The sequence below is a fragment of the Anolis sagrei genome, chromosome 2, assembly GCF_037176765.1.
Source record: "Anolis sagrei isolate rAnoSag1 chromosome 2, rAnoSag1.mat, whole genome shotgun sequence".
NCBI classification, from domain to species: Eukaryota; Metazoa; Chordata; class Lepidosauria; order Squamata; family Dactyloidae; genus Anolis; species Anolis sagrei.
In genome coordinates this window covers 24,468,531-24,496,370 of record NC_090022.1, presented here as the reverse complement: position 1 = coordinate 24,496,370, position 27,840 = coordinate 24,468,531, and the positions used below count along the sequence as shown (strand labels likewise).

General features: G+C 44.8%; 1 protein-coding gene and 1 long non-coding RNA gene across 4 annotated transcripts in view; both read right to left on the bottom strand.

Annotated features, from left to right (window-relative positions):
* Window positions 1–27,548, bottom strand: part of LOC132765643 (C-type lectin domain family 2 member B-like) — a 106,767-nt gene extending 79,219 nt beyond the window's left edge. The window contains exons 1-6 of one of the 3 annotated variants that reach the window (XM_067463382.1): window positions 27,470–27,548; window positions 23,796–23,999; window positions 22,586–22,657; window positions 21,194–21,384; window positions 18,027–18,130; window positions 16,917–17,536 (exon numbers count right to left, since the gene is read on the bottom strand). In XM_067463382.1, the coding sequence (XP_067319483.1) occupies window positions 17,422–17,536; window positions 18,027–18,130; window positions 21,194–21,384; window positions 22,586–22,657; window positions 23,796–23,999; window positions 27,470–27,509 (726 nt within the window). In that variant the 5' untranslated portion in view covers window positions 27,510–27,548 and the 3' untranslated portion in view covers window positions 16,917–17,421. Of the gene's footprint in view, window positions 1–16,916; window positions 17,537–18,026; window positions 18,131–21,193; window positions 21,385–22,585; window positions 22,658–23,795; window positions 24,111–27,469 lie in introns of those variants that run through there. The other 2 variants (XM_067463380.1, XM_067463381.1) reach the window with 2 other exon arrangements.
* LOC137096019 (uncharacterized) lies at window positions 10,553–14,224 on the bottom strand. The gene is made up of 2 exons (XR_010909134.1): window positions 13,993–14,224; window positions 10,553–13,794 (listed from the first exon to the last, which is right to left on the bottom strand). It is a non-coding gene; the product is annotated as an uncharacterized lncRNA (long non-coding RNA).
* Window positions 27,549–27,840: the final 292 nt, after the last annotated feature.

Below are 27,840 nucleotides of genomic sequence, written 5' to 3'. Positions count from 1 at the left end.
GAGAGAAGGGGCAGTTCTAATCTCCAGTGGAAGAGAGTTCCAGAGCCAAGGGGCCACCACCGAGAAGGCTCTGTCCCTCGTCCCCACCAGACGCGATTGCAAGGGCGGTGGGACCGAGAGCAGGGCCCCTCCAGAAGATCTTAACAATCTTGATGGTTCATAGGGGAGAATCCGTTCGGACAGGTAAACTGGGCCATAGTCGTTTAGGGCTTTATAGGTTAAGACCAGCACTTTGAATTGTGCTCGGAAGCTAATTGGCAGCCAGTGGAGCTGGCGCAACAGAGGAGTAGTATGCTCCCTGTACCCCGCTCCTGTTAGTAATCTGTCTGCCGCATGTTCGACTAATTTCAGCTTCCGGGCAGTCTTCAGAGGCAACCCCACATAGAGAGCGTTGCAGTAGTCTATACGGGATGTAACCAGAGCGTGGACCACCGTGGCCAAGTCAGACTTCCCAAGGTACGGGCGCAGCTGGCGAACAAGTTTTAATTGTGCAAAAGCTCCCCTGACCACCGCCGAGACCTGGGGTTCCAGGCTCAACGATGAGTCCAGGATCACTCCCAAACTGTGAACCTGCACTTTCAGGGGGAGTGTAACCCCGTCACGTACTCTAAACGCCTTTGCAGAAGCATACAAGAAGCTTGGCCTGTCACTGAACATCGAGAAAACCAAAGTGCTGTTCCAGCAGTCACCAGCCATCCCCTCCCCAATACCAGAGATATTTATTTATTTATTTATTTATTTATTTACTTTGCAGTTTCTCAGCCCGTAGGCGACTCAACACGGTTCACAACAGAGCAAAAAGACAGTCATATTAAAATAGCAATAACAATTTAAAACCATGAGAGCAGAATATACAAGTAATGGCACATCAATAACAACACAATAGCGTCTCGTGACTAGAATCGTGATCCAACTCGTCATCTATAATTCCGTTCCTATATTCATCATATTCATTGCACTGTTTATCTGAATGCCTGTTCAAACAGCCAGGTTTTTAATTTTTTTCGAAACACCATTAACGTCGGAGCTGATCTTATGTCCAAGGGAAGGGCGTTCCACAGCCGAGGGGCCACCACAGAGAAGGCCCTGTCTCTCGTCCCCGCCAGCCGTGCTTGTGAAGCAGGCGGGATCGAGAGGAGGGCCTCCCCAGAAGATCTTAGACTCCTGGTGGGTTCATAGGCAGAGATACGTTCGGATAGGTAGCTTGGGCCTGAACCGTTTAGGGCTTTAAAGGCCAACGCCAGCACTTTGAATTGAGCCCGGTAGCAAATCGGCAGCCAGTGGAGCTGGTGCAGCAGAGGAGTTGTATGCTCCCTGCGCTCTGCTCGTGTTAGTATCATGGCTGCCGAGCGCTGGACTAGCTGGAGCTTCCGGGCCGTCTTCAAAAGCAACCCCACATAGAGAGCGTTGCAGTAGTCGAGGCGGGATGTGACAAGAGCGTGTACTACCGTGGCCAAGTCAGACTTCCCAAGATACGGGCGTAGCTGGCGCACGAGCCTGAGCTGTGCAAATGCTCCCCTGGTCACCGCCGAAACCTGGGGCTCCAGGCTCAGCGATGAATCCAGGATCACACCCAAGCTGCGAACCTGCGCCTTCAAGGGGAGTGCGACCCCATCCAGCACAGGCTGTAACCCTATACCCTGTTCGGCCTTGCGACTGACCAGGAGTACCTCTGTCTTGTCTGGATTCAATTTCAATTTGTTCGCCCTCATCCAGACCGTTACAGCGGCCAGACACCGGTTCAGGACCTCGACAGCCTCCTTAGTAGCAGGTGGAAAGGAGTAACAGAGTTGGACATCATCTGCGTACAGATGACACCGTACCCCGAAATTCCGGATGATCTCACCCAGCGGCTTCATGTAGATATTAAGCAGAGGGGACAGTGTTGAGCCCTGAGGAACCCCACACGACAAAGGTTGTGGGGTTGAACAGGTGTCCCCCAGTAACACCTTCTGGGACCAACCCTCCAGGAATGACCGAAGCCACTGTAAAATAGTGCCCCCGAGACCCATCCCCGCAAGGTGTTCCAGAAGGATACCGTGGTCGACGGTATCGAAGGCCGCTGAGAGGTCCAGCAGCACCAACAAGGACACACTCCCCCTGCCGAGCTCCCGACGCAGATCGTCCACTAAGGCGACCAAGACTGTCTCGGTTCCATGTCCCGGTCTGAAACCAGACTGTGCCGGATCCAGATAATCCGTGTCTCCCAAGAATACCTGGAGTTGTGAGGCCACCACACATTCCAGGACTTTGCCCAAAAAGGGAAGATTGGAAACAGGCCGAAAATTGTCAAATTTAGTGGGGTCCAGTGATGGTTTTTTCAACGGCGGTTTTATTATAGCTTGTTTTAAGCTCGCTGGAATTCTGCCTTCCCGAAGGGAGGCGTTAACCACCACCTTAACCCACTCAGCCAATCCCCCTCTGGCCTCCTTTAGAAGCCAGGATGGGCAGGGGTCTAGGATGGATGTGGTAGGCCTCATTCCTCCAAGTATGTTGTCCACATCCTCGGGTTTCACCAATTGAAATGAATCCATTCCCGCGAGACGTCCCACGTACAACTATCCCTGTTGTAATCCAAAGTATATTTGGAGAAGTTTGGTCTTGAGTGGGCAAGATCCATTCGCCTTACAAAAGTGCTGCCCCAAGTTTTGGAGAGACCGCTAGGTCAAAAGATCACTGGAGCCACTTGCTTTGGGGATTCCTTGGGGCTAAAACTATAGGGCAGGGATCGACAAAGCACTAAATACTGTCTTTAGGACTGGCTTTGAGTCCTCCTGGATCAAATGTTTTGTTCCCAAAATGGTCCCGAGGAGGCAATGGGGCATTTGGGACAGTATAGGACCAGGACGTGCATTTGTACAACCCTGTCTCTCTCTCTCTCTCTCTCTCTCTCTCTCTCTGTGTGTGTGTATTTTGTAGTCACAGACCAGCATAAGGAGAGAATGGTACTGATGATGATGATAGACACAAGCCAGTAAAGGTGGTCCCAGAGGTGATCGGCACACTGGGTACAGTGCCTAAAGACCTTGGCCTGCACTTAAACACAATCAGTGCTGACAAAATTACCATCTGTCAGGTAAACGTCAGACTAAAATTTACCAAGAAAAGACTATTTGCTTCTTTTTGGCCTCCATCCTCTCTAGGCTACAGGACTTGCTTATGTTGTACTAAACAACACCCTACCAAAGAGAAAGCAGAAAAGCAGGAAAGAGAACTAAATTCCAACAGCATGACTGATCTTGAACTGAGGAAGAGGGCAGTACATTTATGTTGCAAATGTTTCCTTGTTCCTAAGACTTTGGACTCAACTTTCTGTCACTACTAACTAGATCAGACATGGGCAAACTTCGGTCCTCCAAGTGTTTTGCACTTCAACTTCCACAATTCATAACAGCCTGTAGGAATTGAAGTCCAAAATACTTGGGAGCCAAAGTTTGCCCATGTCTGGACTAGATATTCTATTGATTGGATGCTGAAATGACATTGACATTGAATTCTTTCCCATGTTGGCGTGTTGTGGCAAAGTGCTGACAAACACAAAAGAGGAGCCTTTTTAGACAGAAAATTGCTTTCTTTTTTGTTCTTGTCAGAAGAGCAGTCCCTTCTCTTCGGTAGACTGGGGTTCTACACTGTAGAATTAATACAGTAGAGACTGAACTGCCATGGCTCAGTGCTAAGAAATCCTGGAAGTGGTAGTTTGACAAGGTCTTTAGCCTTTTTTGCCAAAGAGTGCTGGTGCCCCTCCAAACTATAGCCCCCACAATTCCATAGCATGGAGCCATGGGAGTGAAAAGCTATCAAACTACGTTTGTTCGACAGTGTAGAGTCACACCCTATCTTTCCCTTTGTTTAAGCAACGCAACTGCTGTGAGACAACAACTGCTGAGATCAAGCCCTGATAAGACTCCTTTCGCATTGCCCCTTCTTCAGAAAACAACTCTCTTACAGGTCCAACTTTATCAAGAAATGAGATCAAATGTACCTATCAATCATATAAACCTACACCAGGAGGAAAAAAAGAAAGTACTCACTGGGATGTTCAGGCAGGATCATTTCATAGTCCGGAACATACAAGGAAGCAAAAGCAATCCTGGCAACAGTTTTTTACGCAGGCTGCATTCGTTACTCTCAATGAGCAACACCCACAGCCACAACCCACTTGATATGAAAGTAAGGCATATATCAGTCCCTTGAAGTAAGGCGTTAGTGAATGGTTTGGAGAGTTAAGACTCTTCTTGAACTGGAACCGGTGTTTCTACACTGTAGAATCAATGTTGCCTGATACCACGTTCACTGCCAAGGCTTAATGCTATGGAATCACCCATGGTTCTCAACCTGTGGGTCCTCAGATGTTTTGGCCTTCAATTCCCAGAAATCCTAACAGCTGGTAAACTGTCGGATTTCTGGGAATTGTAAACACATTGACCTTGCAAAGGCATTCGACACAGTGAATCACAGTGTTCTCTGGACCATCCTCCAAAAGATCAGGTGCCCTAACAAATTTGTGACATGATGGGAACAGTCTTGGACAGCAATGGCTCCCAAAGTGGCCCATTTAAGATGGAATCAGGTGTCAAACAGGGATGTGTTATTGCCCCAACCTTATCTTCCAACTTCATCGCTATGATACTTCATCTTGTTGATGAGAAGCTTCTCACCGGAGTGGAAATCATCTATTGGACACATGGCAAGCTATTTAACTTCAGCAGACTGAAAGCCAAAACTAAGGTTACAACAACATCTGCTATAGAACTCCAATATGCTGATGAAAACGTCATCTGTGCGCATTCAGAAGAAGACCTACAAGTTACTCTAAACACCTTTGCAGAAGCATATGAGAAGCTCAGCCTGTCATTGAACATCAAGAAAACCAAAATGCTCTTCCTGGAGTCACCAGCCGATCTCTCTCCAATGCCAGAAATACAGCTTAATGGTGTAACATTAGACAATGTTGACCATTTCCGCTAAGGCAGACACCTCTCCACAAAAGTCAACATTGACACTGAAATACAACTCTGTGCAAGCTCTGCGAATGCAGCATTTTTCCAAATGAAGCAGAGTGTTTGTGAACTGGGACATCTGTAGGCATACCAAGGTGCTTGTTTATAAAGCTACTGTCCTCCCAACCTTGCTATGCGCCTACGAGACCTGGACTATCTACAGATGTCACATGCAGCTCCTGGAATGATTCCATCAGTGGTGCCTCTGGAAAATCCTGCAAATCTCTTGGGAAGACCGGCAGACAAATGACAGCATGCTGGGAGGAGCAAAGACCACCAGCATTGAAGCGATAGTCCTCCGCCATCAACTCTGCTGGACTGGCCACGTTGTCCAGATGCCTGACCACCGTCTCCCAAAGCAGTTGCTCTACTCCGAACTCAAAAACAGAAAACAGAATGTTGGTGGGCAGGAAAAGAGATTGAAAGATGGACTCAAAGCCAAACTTAAAAACTCTGGCACAGACATGGAGAACTGGGAAGCTCTGGCCCTTGAGCGCTCCAGCTGGAGGTCAGCTGTGACCAGCAGTGCTGTAGAATTGAAGAGACACGAATGGAGGGCAAAAGAGAGAAACGTGCCAAGAGGAAGGCATTCCAAGCCAACCCCTCCCAGGACCAACTTCCACCTAGAAACCAATGCCTTCACTGCGGGAGAACATGCAGGTCAAGAATAGGGCTACACAGTCACCTACGGACCCACCGCCAGTACACCAATCTCTGACAACGAGGGATTGCCTAAGTAAGTAAAACACCTGAGGACCCATAGGCTGAGAACCACTGCTCTACATGGTCTTTACCCTTCTTTGCCCAAGAGTGAGCCCACTACAGACTCCCAGGATCCCATAGTATTGAGCCATGACAGTTGAAGGAGAAGACCGTGTCTGAGAAAAACATTGCTCACAAATGCCAAGCCCAAGATAGCATTTCAAGAAGCAACGTATTCCTTTTTATATATCTTTGGCAGGGCTGTTCTACTTTATTTTTTGCAGTGCCATGAACATGGATGGAGTAGGAGGAGGAAGGGAAGAAAGAGAAAAAGAAATAATAAGGTGCTTTTCCTTCAACACCTCAAGACCTCCAGATGAAGACAAAGTAAAGCAGTTTCTTCCTTCCCCTTGCTTGGGCAGTCACAAATGGTCAAGCAAGTTTTGCCTTGACTTTCCTCCCACTTCTCTTTGGCAAGGTATGCCGTTTTCCTCCAGCCAGACACTCTCAACTTCTGAAAACCCGGTCACTTAAAGTCAAGAATGATGTGAAGGCACATAACAAGAGTGCTTGGGATCCGCAATATCCATGGAAACAGTGACGTTTGTGAAGGAGAAAAATACCATAGTAGTTGTGTACTGGAGAGAAGAGTCTTCTTAAACCCTACCAACTTTAAAAGACATATTGATTGCTCTTGTCAGGCTTTAGTTTTTGAACTTTCTGCAGAACACAATACTTCTTTCTGCTCTGTGCCTCCATTGTAAGGTCCAGAAATCTCACTCAGTTCTATAACCTTGATACTAGCTGTAAACCTGAACCACAAATTACCTGTATCAGACTTGTACTGTCGAAGGCTTTCGTGGCCAGGATCACTGGGTTGTTGTAGGTTTTTTCGGGCTATATGGCCATGTTCTAGAGGCATTCTCTCCTGACGTTTCATCTGCATCTATGGCAAGCATCCTCAGAGGTAGTGAGATATATCAGACTAATTTCTTCCATTGGCAAGCATCCTCAGAGGTAGTGAGATATATCAGACTAATTTCTGGCTGGATTCCAGAAGGATTGCACTCAGGAGTTTCTAATCATGGAATCCTAGTTGGAAGAGACCTCATGGGCCATCCAGTCCAACCCCCTGCCAAGAAGCAGGAATATTGCATTCAAAGCCATCCAGCCTCTGTTTAAAAGCTTCCAGAGAAGGAGCCTCCACCACACTCCAAGGCAGTGTTCCACTGCTTTTCTTTTTTTTTTTGTCGTGTCAGGAGCAACCTGAGAAACTGCAAGTTGCTTCTGGTGAACGGCTCTCACAGTCAGGAAGTTCTTCCCAATGTTCAGATGGAATCTCCTTTCTTGTAGTTTGAAGCCATTGTTCTGTGTCCTAGTCTCCAGGGAAGCAGAGAACAAGCTTGCTCCCTCCTCCCTGTGACTTCCTCTCACATATTTATACATGGCTATGTCTCCTCTCAGCCTTCTCTTCTTCTGGCTAAACATGCCCAGATCTTTAAGCCCCTCCTCATAGGGCTTGTTCTTCAGACCCTTGATCATTTTAGTCACCCTCCTCTGGACACATTCCAACTTGTCAATATCTCTCTTCAATTGTGGTGCATCGAAGGGTGCATCTATTCTATGTATATTGTAGAATTAATGCAGTTTGACTCCATTTTCACTGGCATGGCTGAATGCTATAGTCATGGGAGTTGTGGTTTGACAAAGTCTTTAGTCTTCTCTGCCAAAGGGTGCTGGTGCCTCAAATCACAGCTCCCAGAATCCAATAGCATTTAGCCATGGCAGTTAAGGTGGTGTCAAACTGTATGAATTCCAGTTAAGAATCGCCCTACGTTTCTTGCTTCTATCTAGGGTTTAGAATGGGGGGAAAGCACAATTTTCTGGGTGGGGGCGGAAATCATTTCTCTGAAACTTTCCTTCCCACTGACAGAAATCCCCTTTATGTAAGCAGCATCAATTCCACAAACCAGAGTATCATCTTCCAGAGATGTAGAAAAGGCAGTCTCTTAAGACTGATTTTGTGCCCCCCCCCCCCACCTCCAGTGCTATAATGTGGCCATGCTTTGGCTAGTACTTGGACTTGGATAGGATTTAAAATACCTAATGGACCTATTTAGATGCCCATTGAAATCCTCAAAAACAGTTTGTGCTATTTGCCCAGCTCCAGGCTGGTGTCTCAAAATATGCTGTTGCTTCCATTCCTGTTGAATTGTAGTCATATTATCATTGAAGGACATATTTACAGGGAAACGCATGGCTAGGGATAGGAATAAGAGAAGCAAGAAGTATATGAAAGAAGGAAAATCTAATAGATTTTATGATATACAAAAAGTAAATTCCCCGTCATTCCAAACTCTCCCAGACATCTGGCTGACCAAGAGGGCTGTTGATAAGCCAGTAAAGATCTCCCTATCCCAAAGGACTGGCTATTTTTAAACTCTTAAATGCCCTCAGTGAGCTGCTTTCAGATAATGGCAGCAAAAGAAGAGCTGAGACACCTCCTCTTCTCACAAGCTATTGGATTTTGTTGATCTCAATTGGTTTTAATTTTTTAAAATATTTTTATTGAATGCTCTACAGTGCTTTGAAAGTGGGATGGGCAACTGTAGCCTTCCAGCTCTTGTTGGACTGTAATTCCCATCACCTCCCACACCGCTGGGTATCTGGCCTAACGCTGATGAAAGTTGCAGTGTAGTCCAGCAAAAATGAAAGGGACACAGTTCGTGTCTGATTTTAAGCATTAAGTCCTCTGATATGCAGTTATCTAGGAGTGCCCAGTGGTGCAATGGGTTAAACCCAATGCGTTAACCACCTAACACTGTGACCCCACCTACACTGCTGTATAATCCAGTTTCTGAATCTAGATAATCTGGTGACATAGACTCACAATCCACTTCAATATATATCATCTGGCTTCAATAGGAGCCCCCGGTGGCATAACGGGTTAAACTCTTGTGCCGGCAGGACTGAAGACCAACAGGTTGGAGGTTCGAATGCAGGGAGAGAGCGGATGAGCTCCCTCTGTCAGCTCTGGCTCCCCATGCAAGCACATGAGACAAGCCTCCCACAAGGATGGTAAAACATCAGAAAATTCCGGGTGTCCCCTGGGAAGGTCCTTGCAGTTGGCCAATTCTCTCACACCAGAAGTGACTTGCAGTTTCTCAAGTTACTCCTGACACACACACACAAAATCTTGGACACTGATCAAAACTGCAGCCTCAGGTCCAATATAAAAATAGATAAGCTCAAGTTGCAGTTCTCATTTTCTTGGATAAGAGCCACAACAAGTAATCGTTTCAATTTCTCAGCTCTTCTTCAGCTTGACTTGATGAAGAATTTTGGAGTACACGAAAACTTGCTTCAGGAAACGTTACTGGTCCTAACAGTGTGCAAACAGAATAAATTTGGCATGTACATTATTGCTGTCAACCCTCTATTGGGCACTTAATTTTATCCATGTTTATTCTGTGGGAATAAATACATATTTGCTCAGAGGGAGGTTACACTAAAGTAAACATCACAGGATTAGGCATTTAGAGCACTATAGTATGCATGTTTTCAGCTGCCAGAAACAACAATGGCAGTAGCGTCTATGTAACTTCCAGGAAGTTTAGAATACAATGGAGACCTTTGCCTTCAATGGAGATATTCATTGCATATGATTGGGCTTAACCTAGTCCAGAACTTTCCAAACTCCATGTCATTGCATGCTAATGTGTTGGCTACAGGATAGACGTAATGAGAAACCTCTGAGCCTATGTGAAATAAGGAATACATCATATATTTTAAAAAAGGATTTTCATGGGACACATTGTATCCTCATATAATTCATTATCACAATTTACCCATCTCAGTATCTCTTATAAGGAGTTGTGCTAACCTCTGGTTTGCTAGTAAAACAAAATTACCATGTTTTAAAATGATGCATGTAAAAGATGGTACCAACATGAGTGCTTTGAACATTGGACTACAGTTTTGGAAACCAAGGTTGGAATCCCTGCTTAGATATGGAAACTGGGTGACACCAAGCAAGTCACATTCTCTCAGCCTCAGGGGAAAGCAAAGGCAACGCCCCTCTGAACAAATCTTACCAAGAGACTCTCTGTAGGGTCAAAATAAGTTAGAAATGGCGCAAAGGTACACAAGAACGATAATCCTTCCCTGTCTGAACCATCCTTTCCTGAAGGTCATGAAAACTTGCCTGTTTAAAATGCCATTCTAGTAACCCATCCCTGTTTATGGATACAAACCATGAACTTCAAACCAGGAGTGAAGTAAACAATGGGCTTCTAAGTGGTGTTGGACGGCAGCTCCTGTTATGCTTGATCAAGTGAACTGATGGAGGTTGATAGGGTCTGAAACCATACAAAAGAGTTACATGCTCCCAACCCCCCATTTTAAGAAAACCACAAGATGTGCAAGAGGAACTGGGTTGTGATGCTGACTCTCCGCTTGCACTTCCTTCTTCTGGATGAGCAGTTCACAGGAATTCGCACTGTAGAAATGACAGCTCAGAAAAAAGGAAATATCTGGCATGACAAGATTTATTGAGCTGCTGAGAGAGCAGATCTGAAGTTCCTGAGAAGCTTGGAAATGCAACACAAATCCCACTATTGGACTTAGTACATATCTATTATCTGGTTGTGGAGGCCTCCTGACAATGTCTTCTTCCGATCAAACAATATAAAACAGACTTTCAGAAGTATTTCTTCCTCTGAAATCTGATAGGTGGCTTATACTACTTGGTGGCTTTATATCCATCATGAGGAGAGAAAGTCACAACCGCCACACAAAAACATCCCTTGCAAACAAAAAGAGGCAGGACACAAGTCTGCAAGAAACAGTACTTCTTTTAATTTTTAAAATGGTTTTATTGACAAGTATGCTTTTACTATATTAAGGGCATACAAATACAAAAAAACAACAAAAAAGAGTGGGAAAAAATCACAACTATCCAAAAAACATAAATACATATACCATACAATGAGAATATTTCAGAAATAACTACACTAAACAAAAACATTGTTATTTAAAATTTTCTAGATTGAAATTATATATCGTAAAGTATAAGCCGACCCGAATATAAGCCGAGGCACCTAATTTTGCTACAAAAAACTGGGAAAACTTATTGACTCGAGTATAAGCTAAGAATGAAATTGCAGCAGCTACTGGTAAATTTCAAAATAAAAATAGATTCCAATAAAATTACAATAATTGAGGCATCAGTAGATTAAATGTTTTTGAATATTTAAATAAAACTATAATTTAAGACAAGTGATTAAATTATAATTCTAACCTTCTTCAATGTAAATGTGCTTACATATCCTTCCAACAATCACCAGTTTATTTTAACAATACATTTTGGGGAAAACCCTGTGTGTATATGAATAAGGAAAAGTGGGAAAGACTGGCTTGGGAAGGGGATGGAAAAGAAGGACTGCAAATGAGAAAAGGTTGGAATGGAAAGAGGTGGTTGAAAAAGTGGGAGAATGAGATGGAAAGGGGGTAGCCGGTTAAGGAGGACAGATTGGGGTGGGAAGGGAGCAACTGGGGAAGGGAATGACTGAGGTGTGAAAGCAGGGCTGGAAATTGGGATGGAAAAAGGGGAGGGCTGGAAAAGTGGGCTGGACCCACAGGTTGAGAGCCACTGGTGTAGACGCACCCCCAGCTCAGTGGATTTATGCTTATGGAGGAGACAGAAAAAGCTGCTCTAATGGCTTGTTGTACAATAATGCAACATTGCATCACATTGGCAAGGAGTCTCTCTAGAGCAGGGGTCTTCAAACTAAGGCCCAGGGGCCGGATGCAGCCCTCCAAGGTCATTTACTTGGCCCTCACACAGGGTCAACCTAAGTCTGAAACGACTTGAAAGCACACAACAACAATCCTATCTCGAGGATCCACACTTCCCATTGAAATACTAGTAACTTTATATTTGTTAAAATTGTTCTTCATTTTAATTATTGTATTGTTTGAAGTGTTTTTTTGCACTACAAATAAGGTATGTGCAGTGTGCATAGGAATTCATTCATGTTTTTTTTCAAATTATAATCCAGCCCTCCAACAGCTTGAAAGACTGTGACCTGGCTCTCTGTTTAAAAAGTTTGAGGACCCCTGCTCTAGAGTACTGGTTCTCAACCTGCGGGTTTCCCAGGTGTTTTGGCCTACAACTCCCAGAAATTCCAGTTTGCCAGCTGTTAGGATTTCTAGGACCTGAAGGCCAAAACATCTGGGGACCCACAGGTTGAGAATTTATTTATTTATTTATTTATTTTATATACCGCTTTTCTCAGCCCCCAGGCGACTCAAAGCGGTGAACAACATCAATACAAAACATCACGAGACAAGTACAGGGCAATTAAAAACAATTGTAACATAAATCATTAAACATCCGTATAACAATCATTAGCTCTTCAACAGTAAAATCAGAATCCAGTCTCATCATGCATTATTCCATATTCCTATGTTCAATTACACTGCTTGTTCGAACAGCCAGGTCTTCACTTTCCTCCGAAACGCTAGCAGGGAGGGGGCCGATCTTATATCTGCAGGCAGGGCGTTCCACAGCTCTAGAGAACCATTACTCTCGAGAAAAAGCTACCTGTGTGAAGGGGACTGACTTCACCAAGGACTGGGGAATAACTATTTATTTATTTAAAACATTTTTATTCCACCCTTACCCCGAAGGGGAATTGGACCTCCTTCAGTCGTGTAAGCACTATTTTTCATGGCACAAAGCCTGATCACATTGGCATAGAACTGGGGTCGAGTGTCAAACCTCCTTCCTTCTCAGCCTGTAAAGAGTTCCACAGCCCTAGAGAACCACTACTCTAGAGAAAAAGCTACCTGTGTGAAGGGGACTGGCTTCACCAAGGACTGGGGAATAACTATTTATTTATTTAAAACATTTTTATTCCACCCTTACCCCGAAGGGGAATTGGACCTCCTTCAGTCGTGTAAGCACTATTTTTCATGGCACAAAGCCTGATCACATTGGCATAGAACTGGGGTCGAGTGTCAAACCTCCTTCCTTCTCAGCCTGTAAAGAGTTCCACAGCCCTAGAGAACCACTACTCTAGAGAAAAAGCTACCTGTGTGAAGGGGACTGGCTTCACCAAGGACTGGGGAATAACTATTTATTTATTTAAAACATTTTTATTCCACCCTTCTCACCCCGAAGGGGAATTGTGTCAGAGTTTTATATTTTTTAGATCATTTCTTAAGTGAAAAATGGGTAAGTGATTGCAAGAATCATGTCCAGTCATTGTATGACCAGCAACAGTCAAGCCACCTGTGAAAGCTTAGCTATTACAAATTGAGAGACTGAGAATGTAGAGAAGAGGTAGAGAAGAGTATGAGCAGAGAATGCTGGTGGTGAGACTGTGAAGGAAGCAAGAGGAAGAGGAATAGATTCCCGTAAAAGCTTAAGGAAGGTTTGCTGGAATATTGGGATCAATGGATTGAATCTGTTTAAACATTTACTTTATTGGAAGAAAGTTTGTCTTCTGTGGATTGTATTATGCTTCTCAACGGGGCGCAGCTTCCGAGAAGGGGGTTTGAATGCTTGAAATCAACCCCAACTATAAAGCAGCAACACCATAGCTGCGACAAATTGGACCTCCTTCAGGTGTGTAAGCACTTTTTTTCATGGCACAAAGCCTGATCACATTGGCATAGAACTGGGGTCGAGTGTCAAACCTCCTCCCTTCTCAGCCTGTAAAGGGTTCCACATCTCTAGAGAACCACTACTCTCGAGAAAAAGCTACCTGTGTGAAAAGGGGCTGGCTTCACCAAGGACTGGGGAATAACTATTTGTTTATTTAAAACATTTTTATTCCACCCTTCTCACCCCGAAGGAGAATTGGACCTCCTTCAGTCGTGCAAGCACTTTTTTTCATGGCACAAAGCCTGATCACATTGGCATAGAACTGGGGTTGAGTGTCAAACCTCCTCCCTTCTCAGAATGTAAAGAGTTAATATGGAAAGCCCGTTCCTCCAATCAGGAGCCGTGCCTGCCCTCAAAGTCCCGCCTCCTTTTCCTCCTGCTTCACGGGAATCGGAGAGCGAGGCGCGCCCTCTGTCGGCGTGTCTGGGAACAAGAGAGCGAACATCCGGGCTTTTCGCTTTGCCAGGAGCCATATTGGCCCCTCCTTCCGTCAAAATGGCGGCCACCCCCGCCTGAGAGGAAGCCTCCACTCCCCCCGCGCCTATGCGGCCTGGGAATGGGATCTAGCTAGGCCGCAGCCTGCTTCTGGGCCCCTACTGGGTCTCCCCAGGCGGTACTTACTCCGTTCCCTCCTGGTTTCCCCGCCAGGCCGGGAGAAGGCAACCCAAGGAGGTTATAATCCTTTTTTAGACGGGAAAGCTTAAGGCTTGAAGTCCAAGATGTGGTTTAACAAAAAGGCAGGAAAAACGAGGAAAGGAAGCGGCTGCAGAACAATGGACGACACGTCCTCTCCCGACGAAGGTAAGAAGCCAAATGGCAACTCGGGCGCCGGAAGTGCTCTTTTCCCCTTCCTGTTGCAGCAAGTGGGCGGAGCGACTGAGAGGAGGCCCCGTCCCCACCTCCTAGAAGATGGGAAGGGTATTACTGAGCCCTCCCTGCTTTCTCCTGCTCTCCCCAAACCCACACAACATCACCTGGAATATTGTGTCCAATTCTGGGCACCACAATTGAAGGGAGATATTGACAAGCTGGAATGTGTCCAGAGGAGGGCGACTCGAATGATCAAGGGTCTGGAGAACAAGCCCTATGAGGAGCGGCTTAAGGAGCTGGGCATGTTTAGCCTGCAGAAGAGAAGGCTGAGAGGAGACATGTTGAGGGCCATGTATAAAGATGTGAGAGGAAGTCATAGGGAGGAGGGAGCAAGCTTGTTTTCTGCTTCCTTGCAGACTAGGACACGGAACAGTGGCTTCAAACTGCAAGAGAGGAGATTCCATCTGAATATTAGGAAGAACTTCCTGACTGTGAGAGCTGTTCAGCAGTGGAACTCTCTGCCCCAGAGTATGGTGGAGGCTCCTTCTTTGGAAGCTTTTAAACAGATGCTGTCGGGGGGTGATTTAAATGCAATATTCCTGCTTCTTGGCAGAATGGGGTTGGACTGGATGGCCCATGAGGTCACTTCCAACTCTTTTATTCTATGATTCCATGTATAAATATGTGAGGAGAATTCATAGGGAGGAGGGAGCAAGCTTGTTTTCTGCTGCCCTGGAGACTAGGATGCGGAACAATGGCTTCAAACTACAAGAAAGGAGATTCCATCTGAATATTAGGAAGAACTTCCTGACTGTGAGAGCTGTTCAGCAGTGGAACTCTCTGCCCCAGAGTGTGGTAGGGGCTCCTTCTTTGGAAGCTTTGAAACAGAGGCTGGATGGCCATCTGTCAGGGGTGATTTGTGGGTCCCCAGCTGCTTCGGCCTACAACTCCCAGAAATCCCAGCCAGTTTACCAGCTGTTAGGATTTCTGGGACCTGAAGGCCAAGACATCTGGGGACCCACAGGTTGAGAACCACTGGTGTAGACGCACCCCCAGCTCAGTGGATTTATTCTTATGGAGGAGACAGAAAAAGCTGCTCTAATTGCTTGTTGTACAATAATGCTACATTGCATCACATTGTTTCTCTACAGCAGTGGTTCTCAGCCTTTGGGTCCCCAGGTGTTTTGGCCTACAACTCCCAGAAATCCCAGTTTTCCAGCTGAAGACCAAAACATCTGCTTCTTGTCAGGGGGTTGGACTGGATGGCCCATGAGGCCTCTTCCAATTCTATGATTCTATGATCATCACCTCTTAGCCTCTCAGTTTTTAGGCGTATTTCTGGGGTTATTTGAGGACGATTCAGAAAACTTTCAGACCACATCATAGAATCATAGAGTTGGAAGAGACCTCGCGGGCCATCCAGTCCAACCCCCTGCCAAGAAGTAGGAAAATTGCATTCAAAGCACACCCGACAGATGGCCATCCAACCTCTGCTTAAAAGCCTCCAAAGAAGGAGTCTCCACCACACTCCGAGGCAGAGATTCCACTGCTGAACGGCTCTCACAGCCAGGAAGTTCTTCCCAATGTTCAGATGGAATCTCCTTTCTTGTAGTTTGAAGCCATTGCTCCGCGTCCTAGTCTCCAGGGAAGCAGAAAACAGGCTTGCTCCCTCCTCCCTATGACTTCCCCTCACATTTTTATACATGGCCCTCATCATGTCTCCTCTTTGCCTTCTCTTGTGTAGGCTAAACATGCCCAGCTCTTTATGCCGCTTCTCATCAGCTCTTAGATATGGTTATAATGGTTCTCTATGGGCAAATTAGGGGGTATTTTTGTTTGTTTGCTTGCTTGTTTAATTTTGTTTAAATTTATTAGATTCAAGAAATATTCCCCAAAAAATAAAAATATTAAAATAGAAATTATACTAGAATGCTTTATATTGTGAACAATGGACGTTAATATGGAGGAAAACAAGGACAGACTACAATTATAGAATCATAGAATCAAAGAGTTGGAAGAGATCTCATGGGCCATCCAGTCCAACCCCATTCTGCCAAGAAGCAGGAATATTGCATTCAAATCACCCCAATTATTTAATAACAGCAGCAAAAATAGTCTATACAAGATGTTGGAGATTAAAAGAAATACCCCGGTACACCATTGGCTAATAAAAGTGATGAAAATTATGAATATGGACAAACTAAATCAACCAATGTCAAAATATCAGGGGAGAGCTAAGCAAGAAACAGATTGGCAACCTTTTAAAGATTATATGATGCAAGAGGGAAAAAAGCTTGAAAATATAGAACAATCCAATGAAAATAAGAGTAATTTTCCCAGAAATAGCTGGAAAGGGGAAAGAAAAAGCAATTTAGAAAAAAAGAAAAGATTAAAGCAAAACTACAATGGAGATTGGAGGTCAACAAACTTTTTCCCCTCCTGTAGTTTTTCCCTTATATTTTTCCTTTTTCCCTGCCCCCCCCCCCCACACACACACTCCTTTCCTTCCCAGAATCCAATGATCCCTTTTATCTACTTTTACCCTATATTTTAAATGACTGTTTCATAATTTAATGTTTTAATTAATGTTGAATCTGTGTTATATTGTTATGGTGTAAGTGTTAGCATCAAATTGCTGCCGATTGTAAGCCGCCCTGAGTCCCCCCTCAGAGGTTGAGAAGAACGGGGTACAGATGTTTGAAATAAATAAATAAACAATAAATAATATATAGCCCTTTCATTATAGTGCAAAATTTATTATGGTCACTGACCAGCATCAAAAAATGTACAAACGTCAGGATAGGCACATATACATTTGGGTATTAAGAAACAATGTCAAAGCAAAGTTCCAGAATCATTCTCTCCTGACATTTTGCCTGCATCTGTGGCAGGCATCCTTAGAGATTGTGAGGTCTGTTGGAAACTAGGAAAATTGGGTTTATATATCTGTGGAATGTCCAGGGTGGGAGAAAGAACTTCACTTCACTTCACTTTATTTCTTAATTAGTAGCTCTCCACCAAGGTGCTCCGAGCGACTTACAGTCTAAAATAGGATTTACACAATATAAAAACATTCAACATAAAAACATTCGACAGTGACTATTTGGCAAATTAGAACTCTTGCTTGTTTATATATATTAAATATTATATACAGTAACTTGTTACTTCCAAACTCTGGTCTGGACCATGTGCAGTCTAGGCATGTTGAAATATTTCTGGTGGGAAGCCTTCAAGTTTTGTTCAGGAAATATGAGCCGACTTGCTACAAATCCAATTTCGTTTTGTCCCACACAACGTTGAACCAACCCTGTCATCATCCAAATATGCACAAAATCCATTAGTTCTAATTTCAAACCTGCAATGAGAGGACAACAGAAGTGGAGCTCCTTTGTTATGACCTGCATTATGCTACCAATGGTCTCATTATTTATATTGAGCCAAAGGAAGAAAAAAACAAATAAAACTGAGAAAGATAGAGTTGTAAGAAACCATCCAATACAGCCTTTGCCATCAAAGAAAACACAAAGAACTCTGCAAATTCTATATCTTATAATAAGAGAAACTGGGCAAGCAGAATCTATTTTTTAAAATGAGAATACTAAAGTCTTTCCCCCAAAATTATTTACTGCAGCCCATGTACAACGCACTGGGCTATATGTGAGTTACCAGATCAGGAATTCTGGCACACCAATCTATATCTGGCTGAAATAAATAACCAACAATATGTTTAAAAGCAACCAATCCAGAATCTAGAGAATAAAATAATCACTGATTAACTAAAGGTCAGCATTTTGTTGCTTGGTTTTTGACTGCTGCCTCCATTTTGGTGATTTGGAAAACCTTACCAGTTATTGAAGATGGATCCATCTGCCCATTCCCAGGGTTGCCCATCCTTCCTTGTCAGGCCAATCCAATATTCAGTTGGTCCCTTAGTTTGATTTATGAAGTCCTGCAATTAAAAATATATCTCAAACCAGTATTTGACATAAATGTGGGTTACCAAGGAAAGAAATATCCCAAAGTACATGCGGCAAGCTCCCAGCCCCCAACATTATGTGGGATTTGACTAACTGGAGTTTCAAAAGTAACCTTTTAGAATCCTCCGCTTTGAAGATACAAGTAGCAGTAGCTACTGAAATTGGATGAGAGATCACAACCTGCTTTATAAAAAAAAATCATCTGATAAAATAAAACTTTGCTGGGGTTATTTTAAAAAAATAGAAGGGGCTCTTCTACACTGAATGTGGCAGTTGTGTGGAAAAGAGAATTTCAGCAGGTATTGCTTCTCATACTAGGTAACAAGCAGCCATTAAAAGCAGAGGAGCCCTCTCCAGTTTTAACCCTGGCAGTCCTAATTCTGATTCAAACAGACATGGCTGTGGAATCCTGGGAATTGTCATTTCTTAATTGAGATGACTAAGAACCTTGTAAGACTACAACTCCCATGATTCCAGAGCATTGAGCCGTGGCAGTTAACGTGGTGTCCAACTACATTCATTCTACAGTATAGATGCACCCAAAGGTTTCACAAGCAAAAGTAGATAGGCAGGGGTGAAAGCAAGGATGTACACTGTCATTCTAGCTCCCGAACATCTTTCACAAAGAAGAGCCAGGGAGCTAGTGGTGATGAAACAAGTGAAATGGAGACTACAGGAGCATTGGAGTCAATCTTGCAGCAAATCCAAGCACAATATAGAGCTCATTTAAAAGGCTATTCCGTGGCTTTTAAAATCTTTTATTGCTGCCAACATTGCATCTGCAAGGAATTGCCTGAGAGAGGTGTTTTAAGTGGTCAGAGGACTTTTAAACCCTGCTCAGCCAGAGTTCCCTGAAAAAATCGACACTCATTGTGAAGATTTTGCTATGGTCTTTGCAGATAAAGTTGCTCAAATCCATTCCGACGTAGACACCAGTATTGATGCAGTCTCCAAGGATGTAACTGAGGCATCTGCTTGTCCTTGTTTAATGGATTATTTTCAACTTATTCAGCCCAATGACGTGGACAAGATCTTGGGAGGGATGAAGGCAACCACTTGTTCTCTGGACCCTTCCCCATCCTGGCTTATTAAATCAACTTGGGGGTGGGTGGGGTGGTGGAATGGGTGTGGGTGTTGGTAAATTCCTCCTTAACTCAAGGCATAATGCCGAGTATTTTCAAGGGGGCAGTAGTAAGACCACTATTAATGAAACCAGCACTGGACCCCACTCAGCTGAACAATTTATTGCCAGTATCAAATCTCCCCTTTCTGGGCAAGGTTCTAGAGAAGGTAGTGGCCTCACAACTCCAAAGTTTCTCGGATGAGACTGAATATTTAGATCCATTTCAATCTGGTTTCAGACCCGGCTATGGAAATGAGATGGTATTGGTCGCCTTGGTATATGATCTACAAAGAGAGCTAGACAGAGAGAGTGTGTCCCTGCTTGTTTTCCTGAACCTCTCAGAGGCATTCAATACTATTGACCATGGTATCTTTCTGGGCCATCTCTCCAGAATGGTGCTTGGGGACACTGTTCGACGGTGGCTCTGGTCCTTTTTGGAGGATCAGGCCCAAATGGTGGTGCCGGAGGACTATTAAAGAAACCAACACTGGACCCCACTCAACTGAATAACTCCTGTTCAACTCCCAGGTTGGTGGCCTGAGGGATCCCTCAGGGTTCAATTTTGTCCCCCATGCTTTTTTAATATTTACATGAAACTACTGGGAGAGATCATCTGGAGTTTGGTGTCAAATTTACATGGACGACAACCAACTCTATTACTCCTTTCCACCCAATGCCAAGGATGCCATCCTTATTAGTCCTGAATGAGGGCTAATAAGTTGAAACTAAATCCAGACAAGACAGAGGTACTCCTGGTCAGTCAGAAGGCAGATCAGGATATGGAATTACAGCCTGTGCTGGAGGGGGTCACGCTTCCCCTGAAGACCCAGGTTCGCAGTTCAGAGGTGCTCCTGGACTCATCGTTGACCTCAAGCCCCAGGTGTCGGTAGTGGCCAGGAGCACCTTTGCACAATTAAAAGTTGTGCGCCAGCTGCACCTGTACCTTGAGACGCCAGATCTGGCTATGGTAGTCCATGCCTTAGTCACATGCTACTTGGACTACTGCAATGCTCTCTACGTGGGGCTGCCTTTGAAGATAGTTTGGAAGCTTCAACTCATCCAGAGATTGGCAGTCAGACTACTACCGCCATTCAGGGAGCGGGAAAACTCCCATGTTACGGCAGCTCCACTGGCTGCCAGTCTCCTTCTGGGCTAAATACAAAGTGCTGTTTATTACTCATAAAGCCCTATACAGTTCAGGCTGAGGCTATTTAAAAAATTGCATCTCCCTGTACAAACCTGCCTGGGTTCTTTGATCAGCCGGGGAGTCCTTACTCTCGATCCCACCCCCATCTCAAGCATGGCTGGTATGAATGAGAGAGGGGGCCTTCTCAGTGGTTACCCCCTGTCTTTGGAATGCCCTTCCCAAGGCGAGCAAAATGCCTCCCTTCTTACTCATTTTTAAAGAACAACTTAAAACATTCCTATGCTTTTAAGCATATGATGATAAGGAGGAATAGAGTTCACAATATTGATAAATGGAAAGAGAAGGAAATAGATTTGATATGCTATCTTGGCTGGCTTTTAATGGTTCCAATGTTGATTATTTAAGTCTTATTTAAATTGCTTGTTTTAACTTGTGTGATGTATTTTATTGTTGTTTTTATTTTTTTTTACTTCTGCTTTATACAGGCATTGAATGTTTGCCTTTATTATGTTGGAAGCTGCCCTGAGTTCCCTCAGGGAGATAGAGCAGACTACAAATAAAGAATTATTATTATTATTATTATTATTATTATTATTATTATTAACCCAGTCATGTAACAAGCTTCTACTGCCATCGTGAGTTCAATGTTGCACCGGTTCATGGCATTCAGATCCCCACAGATGCTTGGTAGAACCTAATGTTAGTGCATAATAAAAACAAACAAACAAACAAAACCTTACTACACATTCTGAAAGTCTCTCTTACCATTTCCTTTTGATCTTCAATCATAACCAGAGAAGCACCAAATGCAGAGCAATTGCTCTGGCTGGAGTTCCAAGTCCCTTCAGATTCAGAAAAGTAGTAGCATTTGCCCTCATGCTCAACCCAACCCGAAGGACAAGGGGGGGAAATTGTTGCTGGGCATGAGCCACATGATGATTTGGTCAGGTTCAAACCTAGAACAAAGAAAGTAACGTGAATTTAGTTTAGGGATATGGAACCTCAGGTTTACTTCTACTTCTTGTTTTTAACAGGGTATTTGAAGGACACAAAGTTGTTCTATTGAACTAAAATGTGGTTTGCAGTCTATGGAACTGATCAGACCTACTACTGACCCCATCTACTTTGCTGTGCTCCCCTTTGGTGCCTTTTGTATGCCACTCCTATGACAGCTATGGCATGCAACACATATATTAGCTTTTCCAAACTAGACTGCAGCCCCAGGGCCCAATTCAGTAAATCTTGACCGACTGCACTGCTTTTGAAGGAACAAATCCGCAACTAGAGAATTTCATGGACTTAGGGCAACTTGAAGGCCCTTCCACACAGCCCTATATCCCAGAATATCAAGGCAGGAAATTCCACATTATGTGAGTGGGGACTCAGATGACCCAGTTCAAAACAGATAATGTGTGATTTTCTGCCTTGATATTCTGGGATATAGGGCTGTGTGGAAGAGCCTTCGGTTGAATAAGGGAATCAAGCCATTTGGGGGGAAGGGGAGAGCCCTCGGGGAAAGGAATGAGGTAGAAAGAATAGGTGTAGACAATGGTGAAACTGCACATATCTTGTCTGCGACTACCAACTTTCACCTCTGTTTTTGCATTATTTAAGCAAATATAGAGAAATATGTATTTGCCGATGTAACATCCCTTTCCCTAGGAGCCCCCGGTGATGCAGTGGGTTAAAACCCTGTTCCGGCAGGGCTGAAGACCGACAGGTCAAAGGTTCAAATCCGGGGGGGGGGGGGGGAGTGTGGATGAGCTCTCTCTATCAGCTCCAGTTCCTCATGCGGGGACATGAGAGAAGCCTCCCACAAGAATGGTAAAAACATCAAAAAACATCCCCTGGGCAATGTACTTACACACAGCTAATTCTCTCACACCAGAAGCGACTTGCAGTTTCTCAACTCGCTCCTGACACGACAAAAAAAAAATCCCTTCCCCTCCCAACTTATATGGCAGTGTAGATGGGGCCTGAGTTCTTATCAGTGAAAGTCTAATACAGTTAATGGAGTCATTATGGGTCAAAAGACAATTTGAAGGCACATACGCAGAGGTGGTAGGGAAAACCAAGCAAATCCTTTAATTCCAGTACTGAATAACTGGACCAGATAGTAGTCAATCAGAAAGTATAAATAAGAGACTGGGAACTCACAAATGACTGCAGTGACTACATTGCTGAGAATAGCCCCAAAAGTCGAGATCTTCCACCGGTTTTGTCTTTTAGCTAAGAGAATGAGAAAGAAATACATGTTGAGTGCAAGTCCCACAATAAAGAGCACAACTACTATGAGCCACTGCATGTTGTGATTCATGCATGACATGTTATGACAAGTAGTTGTACATGCAGACATATTAAGGTAAAGGTTTTCCCCTGACATGAAGTCCAGTCGTGTCCGACTCTGGAGTGTGGTGCTCATCTCCATTTCTAAGCTGAAGAGCTGGTGTTGTCCGTAGACACCTCCAAGGTCATGTAGCCAGCATGACTGCATGGAGCGCAGACATATTAGCCATACATAAACCTCAGTATCTAAAAATAAGCACTGCATACAGGTCCACAGAATCATACAGTTCATGTGATTATGTGATTGTATGTGTATGAAAAATTGTACCATTGTATAACTTTGGGCTTAGGCCATAGTAGGTCAAGCCTACTATTGGACTGGGCAATGTTGCATTACAGTTGCTGGTGTTCCTCACCATTAGATATCCTAGCTAGAACTGATAGGAAAGTCAGACTGTGCCCACCCCTAATTTAGACTATGTACAATTGGCTGTACATACAATTATAGGATCACATGCTCCCATATCTAAAAATGATCATCACCATATAGCCCCCAGGTTGGAAATTTGGCACTCTTCTGAAAACAAACAAACAGCTGTAGTGAAAAACTGAACATCACTGAAGTGCCATAATAAAGGGAAAAGGAGAAAAAAAATTCCACTTCACACACACACACACGCACACATATATTACACCAGGGCTTCAAAATGGCTATTTCTTATCCATTTTTAAAGATTTGGGAGCTAATGAAGAATCTTTAAATCTTTTTTAACTGGAATGCATGGGTTTTTTTCATTGTGTCCTATGGTTGCTGGTGCAACCCACAGACCACATTTTCCCACTCCTCACACCCTAAGGCCCCTGCCACATAGCTGAATAAAATTCCACATTGTCTACTTTGAACTGGGATATATGGCAGTGTGGACTCAGATATTCCAGTTCAAAGCAGATATTCTGGGTTATATGGCTGTGTGGAAAGGCCCCAAGACTGCTTTTGCTTCCAATCAGCTCTCTGAAGAAAAACATTTATTCTTGCACCAGTCACTATCCTCATTTCTCATTAAGCAGAATGGTAACTTACATGTGCACATCATTCTTAAGTATTTGCCTGTCTGTTCTGTTCGTTCTGAAGTGTTTGGTCTGTAATCTTCATTAACTGCAAAATTGTTTAAAGTGTCTGCTTCATTTCCACAGGTCCCATTGGTAAATGGCTGCTTGTTCAACTCCGCTTCCAGGAGATCCTCGCAGTCAGTCATTTCTTTGCTCCTCAGCAGAATACTATTATCTTTTAGAAGACGTTTAGAGTAACAAGAAAACAATTTTTGGTTAGATCCTTTCACAGCAACAGTACCGCACATCAGGGCAGAATGTGTGAGCCGTATATATAATAATAAAATAAAACTTTATTTATATACTGCTCCATCTCCCCAAAGGGGGACTCAGGGCAGTTTCCAAGTAACATCACCAAAACATACAGAGTAAACAGCATAACATAAAATTAAAAAACAACATAAGCATAAAATTATCACAATAACACATATATGTTAAAAACTATCCCGCCTGTTCAGAGCCATTAAAAGGCTGGGCCAAAGCTAGTGCAAACTCAAAATATGAGGGGACTGGGAATTAAGTACAGTGCTATAACAGGCTAACAGCAATAGCAGGTACGGGTCTGTGGCTGCTCATTTCCAGGGACTATTAGAGGAATTATTTATCGTGTCATCAGCAACCATACCATTGTATTACATTTCTAACAGAACAAAACAAACAAACAGATAAAAAAACACAATTTTTGCAAACTTTGATTAAATCTCCTTTGACCAGTATCTGGCCACTTGGAGTGCCTCTGGTGTTGCCGCAAGAAGTTCCTCCATTGTGCATGTAGCAGGGCTCAGGTTGCATTGCAGCAGGTGGGGAGTGGTTTGCTCTTCTCCGCACTCGCATGTCGTGGATTCCACTTTGTGGCCCCATTTCTTAAGATTGGCTCTGCATCTCGTGGTGCCAGAGCGCAGTCTGTTCAGCACCTTCCAAGTCGCCCAGTCTTCTTTGTGGCCAGGGGGGAGTCTTTCATCTGGTATCACCCACGGATTGAGGTGCTGGGTTTGAGCCTGCCACTTTTGGATTGACTGGTGGTAATAGGTAGGAAGTATAGGGCAATATCCAACAATGTTTGGGGCTGGGCTAAAACGGGTCATTCTCAAAGACTTGTTGAAACCACCAGGCAGGCCCGTAGCCAGGATTTCGGGTTTTTTGGGGGGGGGGGGGCTGAATTTTTTTCAGGGGGGGTTTCGGGGGGGCTGAGTCTGAGTGAAAGAGGGTCTAGCCTAGCAAACCTTTTGTATCATTACCCCAATACCCCCATGCATATGGGATATATTGAGTATGGTGATCAGATCATGATATGAATAAACATAACAGTTTAAATAATGCACCAGTAAGGCCTTTTCGCAAACCACCATGAGAATTTCGGGTGGCGGCTGAAGCCCCCCGAGCCCCCCACCCCCTGGCTGCATGCCTGCCACCAGGTCTTCAAGCTCTTATGAAAAGAAGGGAGGGATGGGGGCATGGGGCCTGTCTTATTTCCCTTGGAAGGGCATTCCAGAGGTGGGGGGGCACCACCAAGAAGGCCCTCTCTCTTGTCCCCACCAACTGTACTTGTGACGGTGGTGGAAGCCATAGACCCCTTCCTCCTCCTTCCCTCACAGCTGCGTCTCTCACTTGCTGTCGCTGTGCTGTCTCACGCATCAGGCCTGTAGCCAGGATTTCATTTCGGGGGGGAGGGGGGGGCTGAATTTTTTTCAGGGGGGGTTTCGGGGGGGGGCTGAGTCTGAGTGAGAGAGGGTCTAGCCTAGCAAACCTTTAGTATCATTACCCCAATACCCCCATGCATATGGGATATATTGGGTATGGTGATCAGATCATGATATGAATAAACATAACAGTTTAAATAATGCACCAGTAAGGCCTTTTCGCGAACCACCATGAGAATTTCGGGGGGTGGGCGCTGAAGCCCTCCGAGCCCCCCCCCCTGGCTACATGCCTGTACACGCATGTCTTCCCTTCATGAATTCTGACCTGCTGGCAACCAGCGTAGGGCCCCAGCCAGGCATGTAGCCAGGGGGGGCTTGAGGGGCTCCCCCCCCCCCCGAAATTCTAAGGTACGCGAAAAGGCCTTACTGGTACATTATTTAAACTATTATGTTTATTGATATCATGATCTGATCACCATGCTCAATATATCCCATGATGAATAACAACTCTCAGATGTACCCTTGAAAACCTACAATAAAAATTATATCATATAATTTATATATCCCATATGCATGGGGCTATTGGGATAATGATACAAAAGGTTTGCTAGGGTAGATTCGCAACCCCCCCCCCCCCGAATCAAACTCAGCACCCCCACCCCACCCCACCCCCCAATCAAAATCCTGGCTACGGGCCTGGCCCAGCTATTATACTTTTGCCTTTTGAGGTTGGCTTTGAGCCCATCTTTAAATCTCTTTTCCTGCCCACCAACACTCAGTTTCCTGTTCTTGAGTTGGGAGTACTGTAACTGCTTTGGGAGACAGTGATCAGGCATTCGGACCACGTGTAAATAAGTAAATGAGACCATTTAAAAGGAGAGGACTAGCTTGAGATTTATATAGAGCAGGCAGGCTATTTTCCAACCTTCTGCTCTTAAGTGATAGTTTGGAGACAGTGCCTTCCCGGGGGGGGGGGGGGGGGGCAAAGAAGAGGCACGCCCCTTCCAGACCCAACCCCGCCCCTGCCTCTTTTGGCCCCACCCACAACGCAGCCCGACTCACAAGGCGGTCCCAGAGCAAAAAAACTGTAGACCAGGCCTGGGCCAACTTGGGCCCTCCAGGTGTTTTGGACTTCAACTCCCACAATTCCTAACAGCCGTGGGTGTTGGAGTCCAAAACATGCCCAGACCTGGTGTTAGATGCAGCCCCTTTACCCCGCTTTGCCGGAGCCCCAAAACTATGGGGAAGGGAAGGGAAGGGAAGGGAAGGGAAGGGAAGGGAAGGGCGCTTGCTGGGGGCCTCCCGCCCTGCTTCCCCCGGCGAATCCTCCCCCAAGAGGCCCGATCGTGCCCTTGCCCCTTTCCTCAGCGAGCAAACTTTTTCTTTAAGCCACATTCGCCTTCATTTTTAAAATGAACCAAGAAGGAACTTAGTAGCAAGAGGCGCCTTCTTTGAAGGTTTTTAAGCAGGGGCTGGGTGGCCATCTGTCCGGTGTGCTTTAATGCAATTTTTCTGCTTCTTGGCAGGAGTTTGGACTGGATGGCTCACGAGGTCTCTTCCAACTCTGATTCTAAGAGGTGGTTTTCTCCTGGTCCCCTTCGCCTATGTCTCCCTCCGGGGCAGGCATGTAGCGGGGGGGGGGGGGGGGGGCTTGAGGGGCTTCAGCCTCCTCCCCCCCCCCCCGAAATTCTGATGGTGGTCCGCGAGAAGGCCTTACTGGTGCATTATTTAAACTGTTATGTTTATTCATACTATGATCTGATCACCATACTCAATATATCCCATATGCATGGGGGTATTGGGGTAATGATACAAAAGGGTTGCTAAGCTAGACCGTCTTTCACTCAGACTCAGCTCCCCCCCTCGAATCAAACTCACCCCCCCCCCCCGAATTAAAATCCTGGCTACAGGCCTGCTCCGAGGGGTTCATCGAAGGGACCACCGGGAGTGCTCCTGCTCCTCTTTGGAGTCCTGGTCCCCCTCCCCTCCCTCCAAAAAAACTCACCTGTGAATAGTCGCAACCTAGGAAAGCGGACGGCATGCATGCCGACGATTTATATACCCTCCTACCCCCACCACCCCGCCCCTTTTGGCTCGCCTTTATTCCACATTTCTTCAGCAGTCAGTACGGTACATAGTTTTTTTGCATGTACCGTGTTGGTTACATATTTTCACCATCCCTCCCCCTTCAGTCTCACCCCCTCCCCTTTCTACATTTCTTCAGCAGTCAGTACGGTACATAGTTTTTTTGCATGTACCGTGTGGTTACATATTTTCACCATCCCTCCCCCTTCAGTCTCACCCCTCCCCTTTCTACATTTCTTCAGCAGTCAGTACGGTACGTAGTTTTTTTGCATGTACCGTGTGGTTACATAT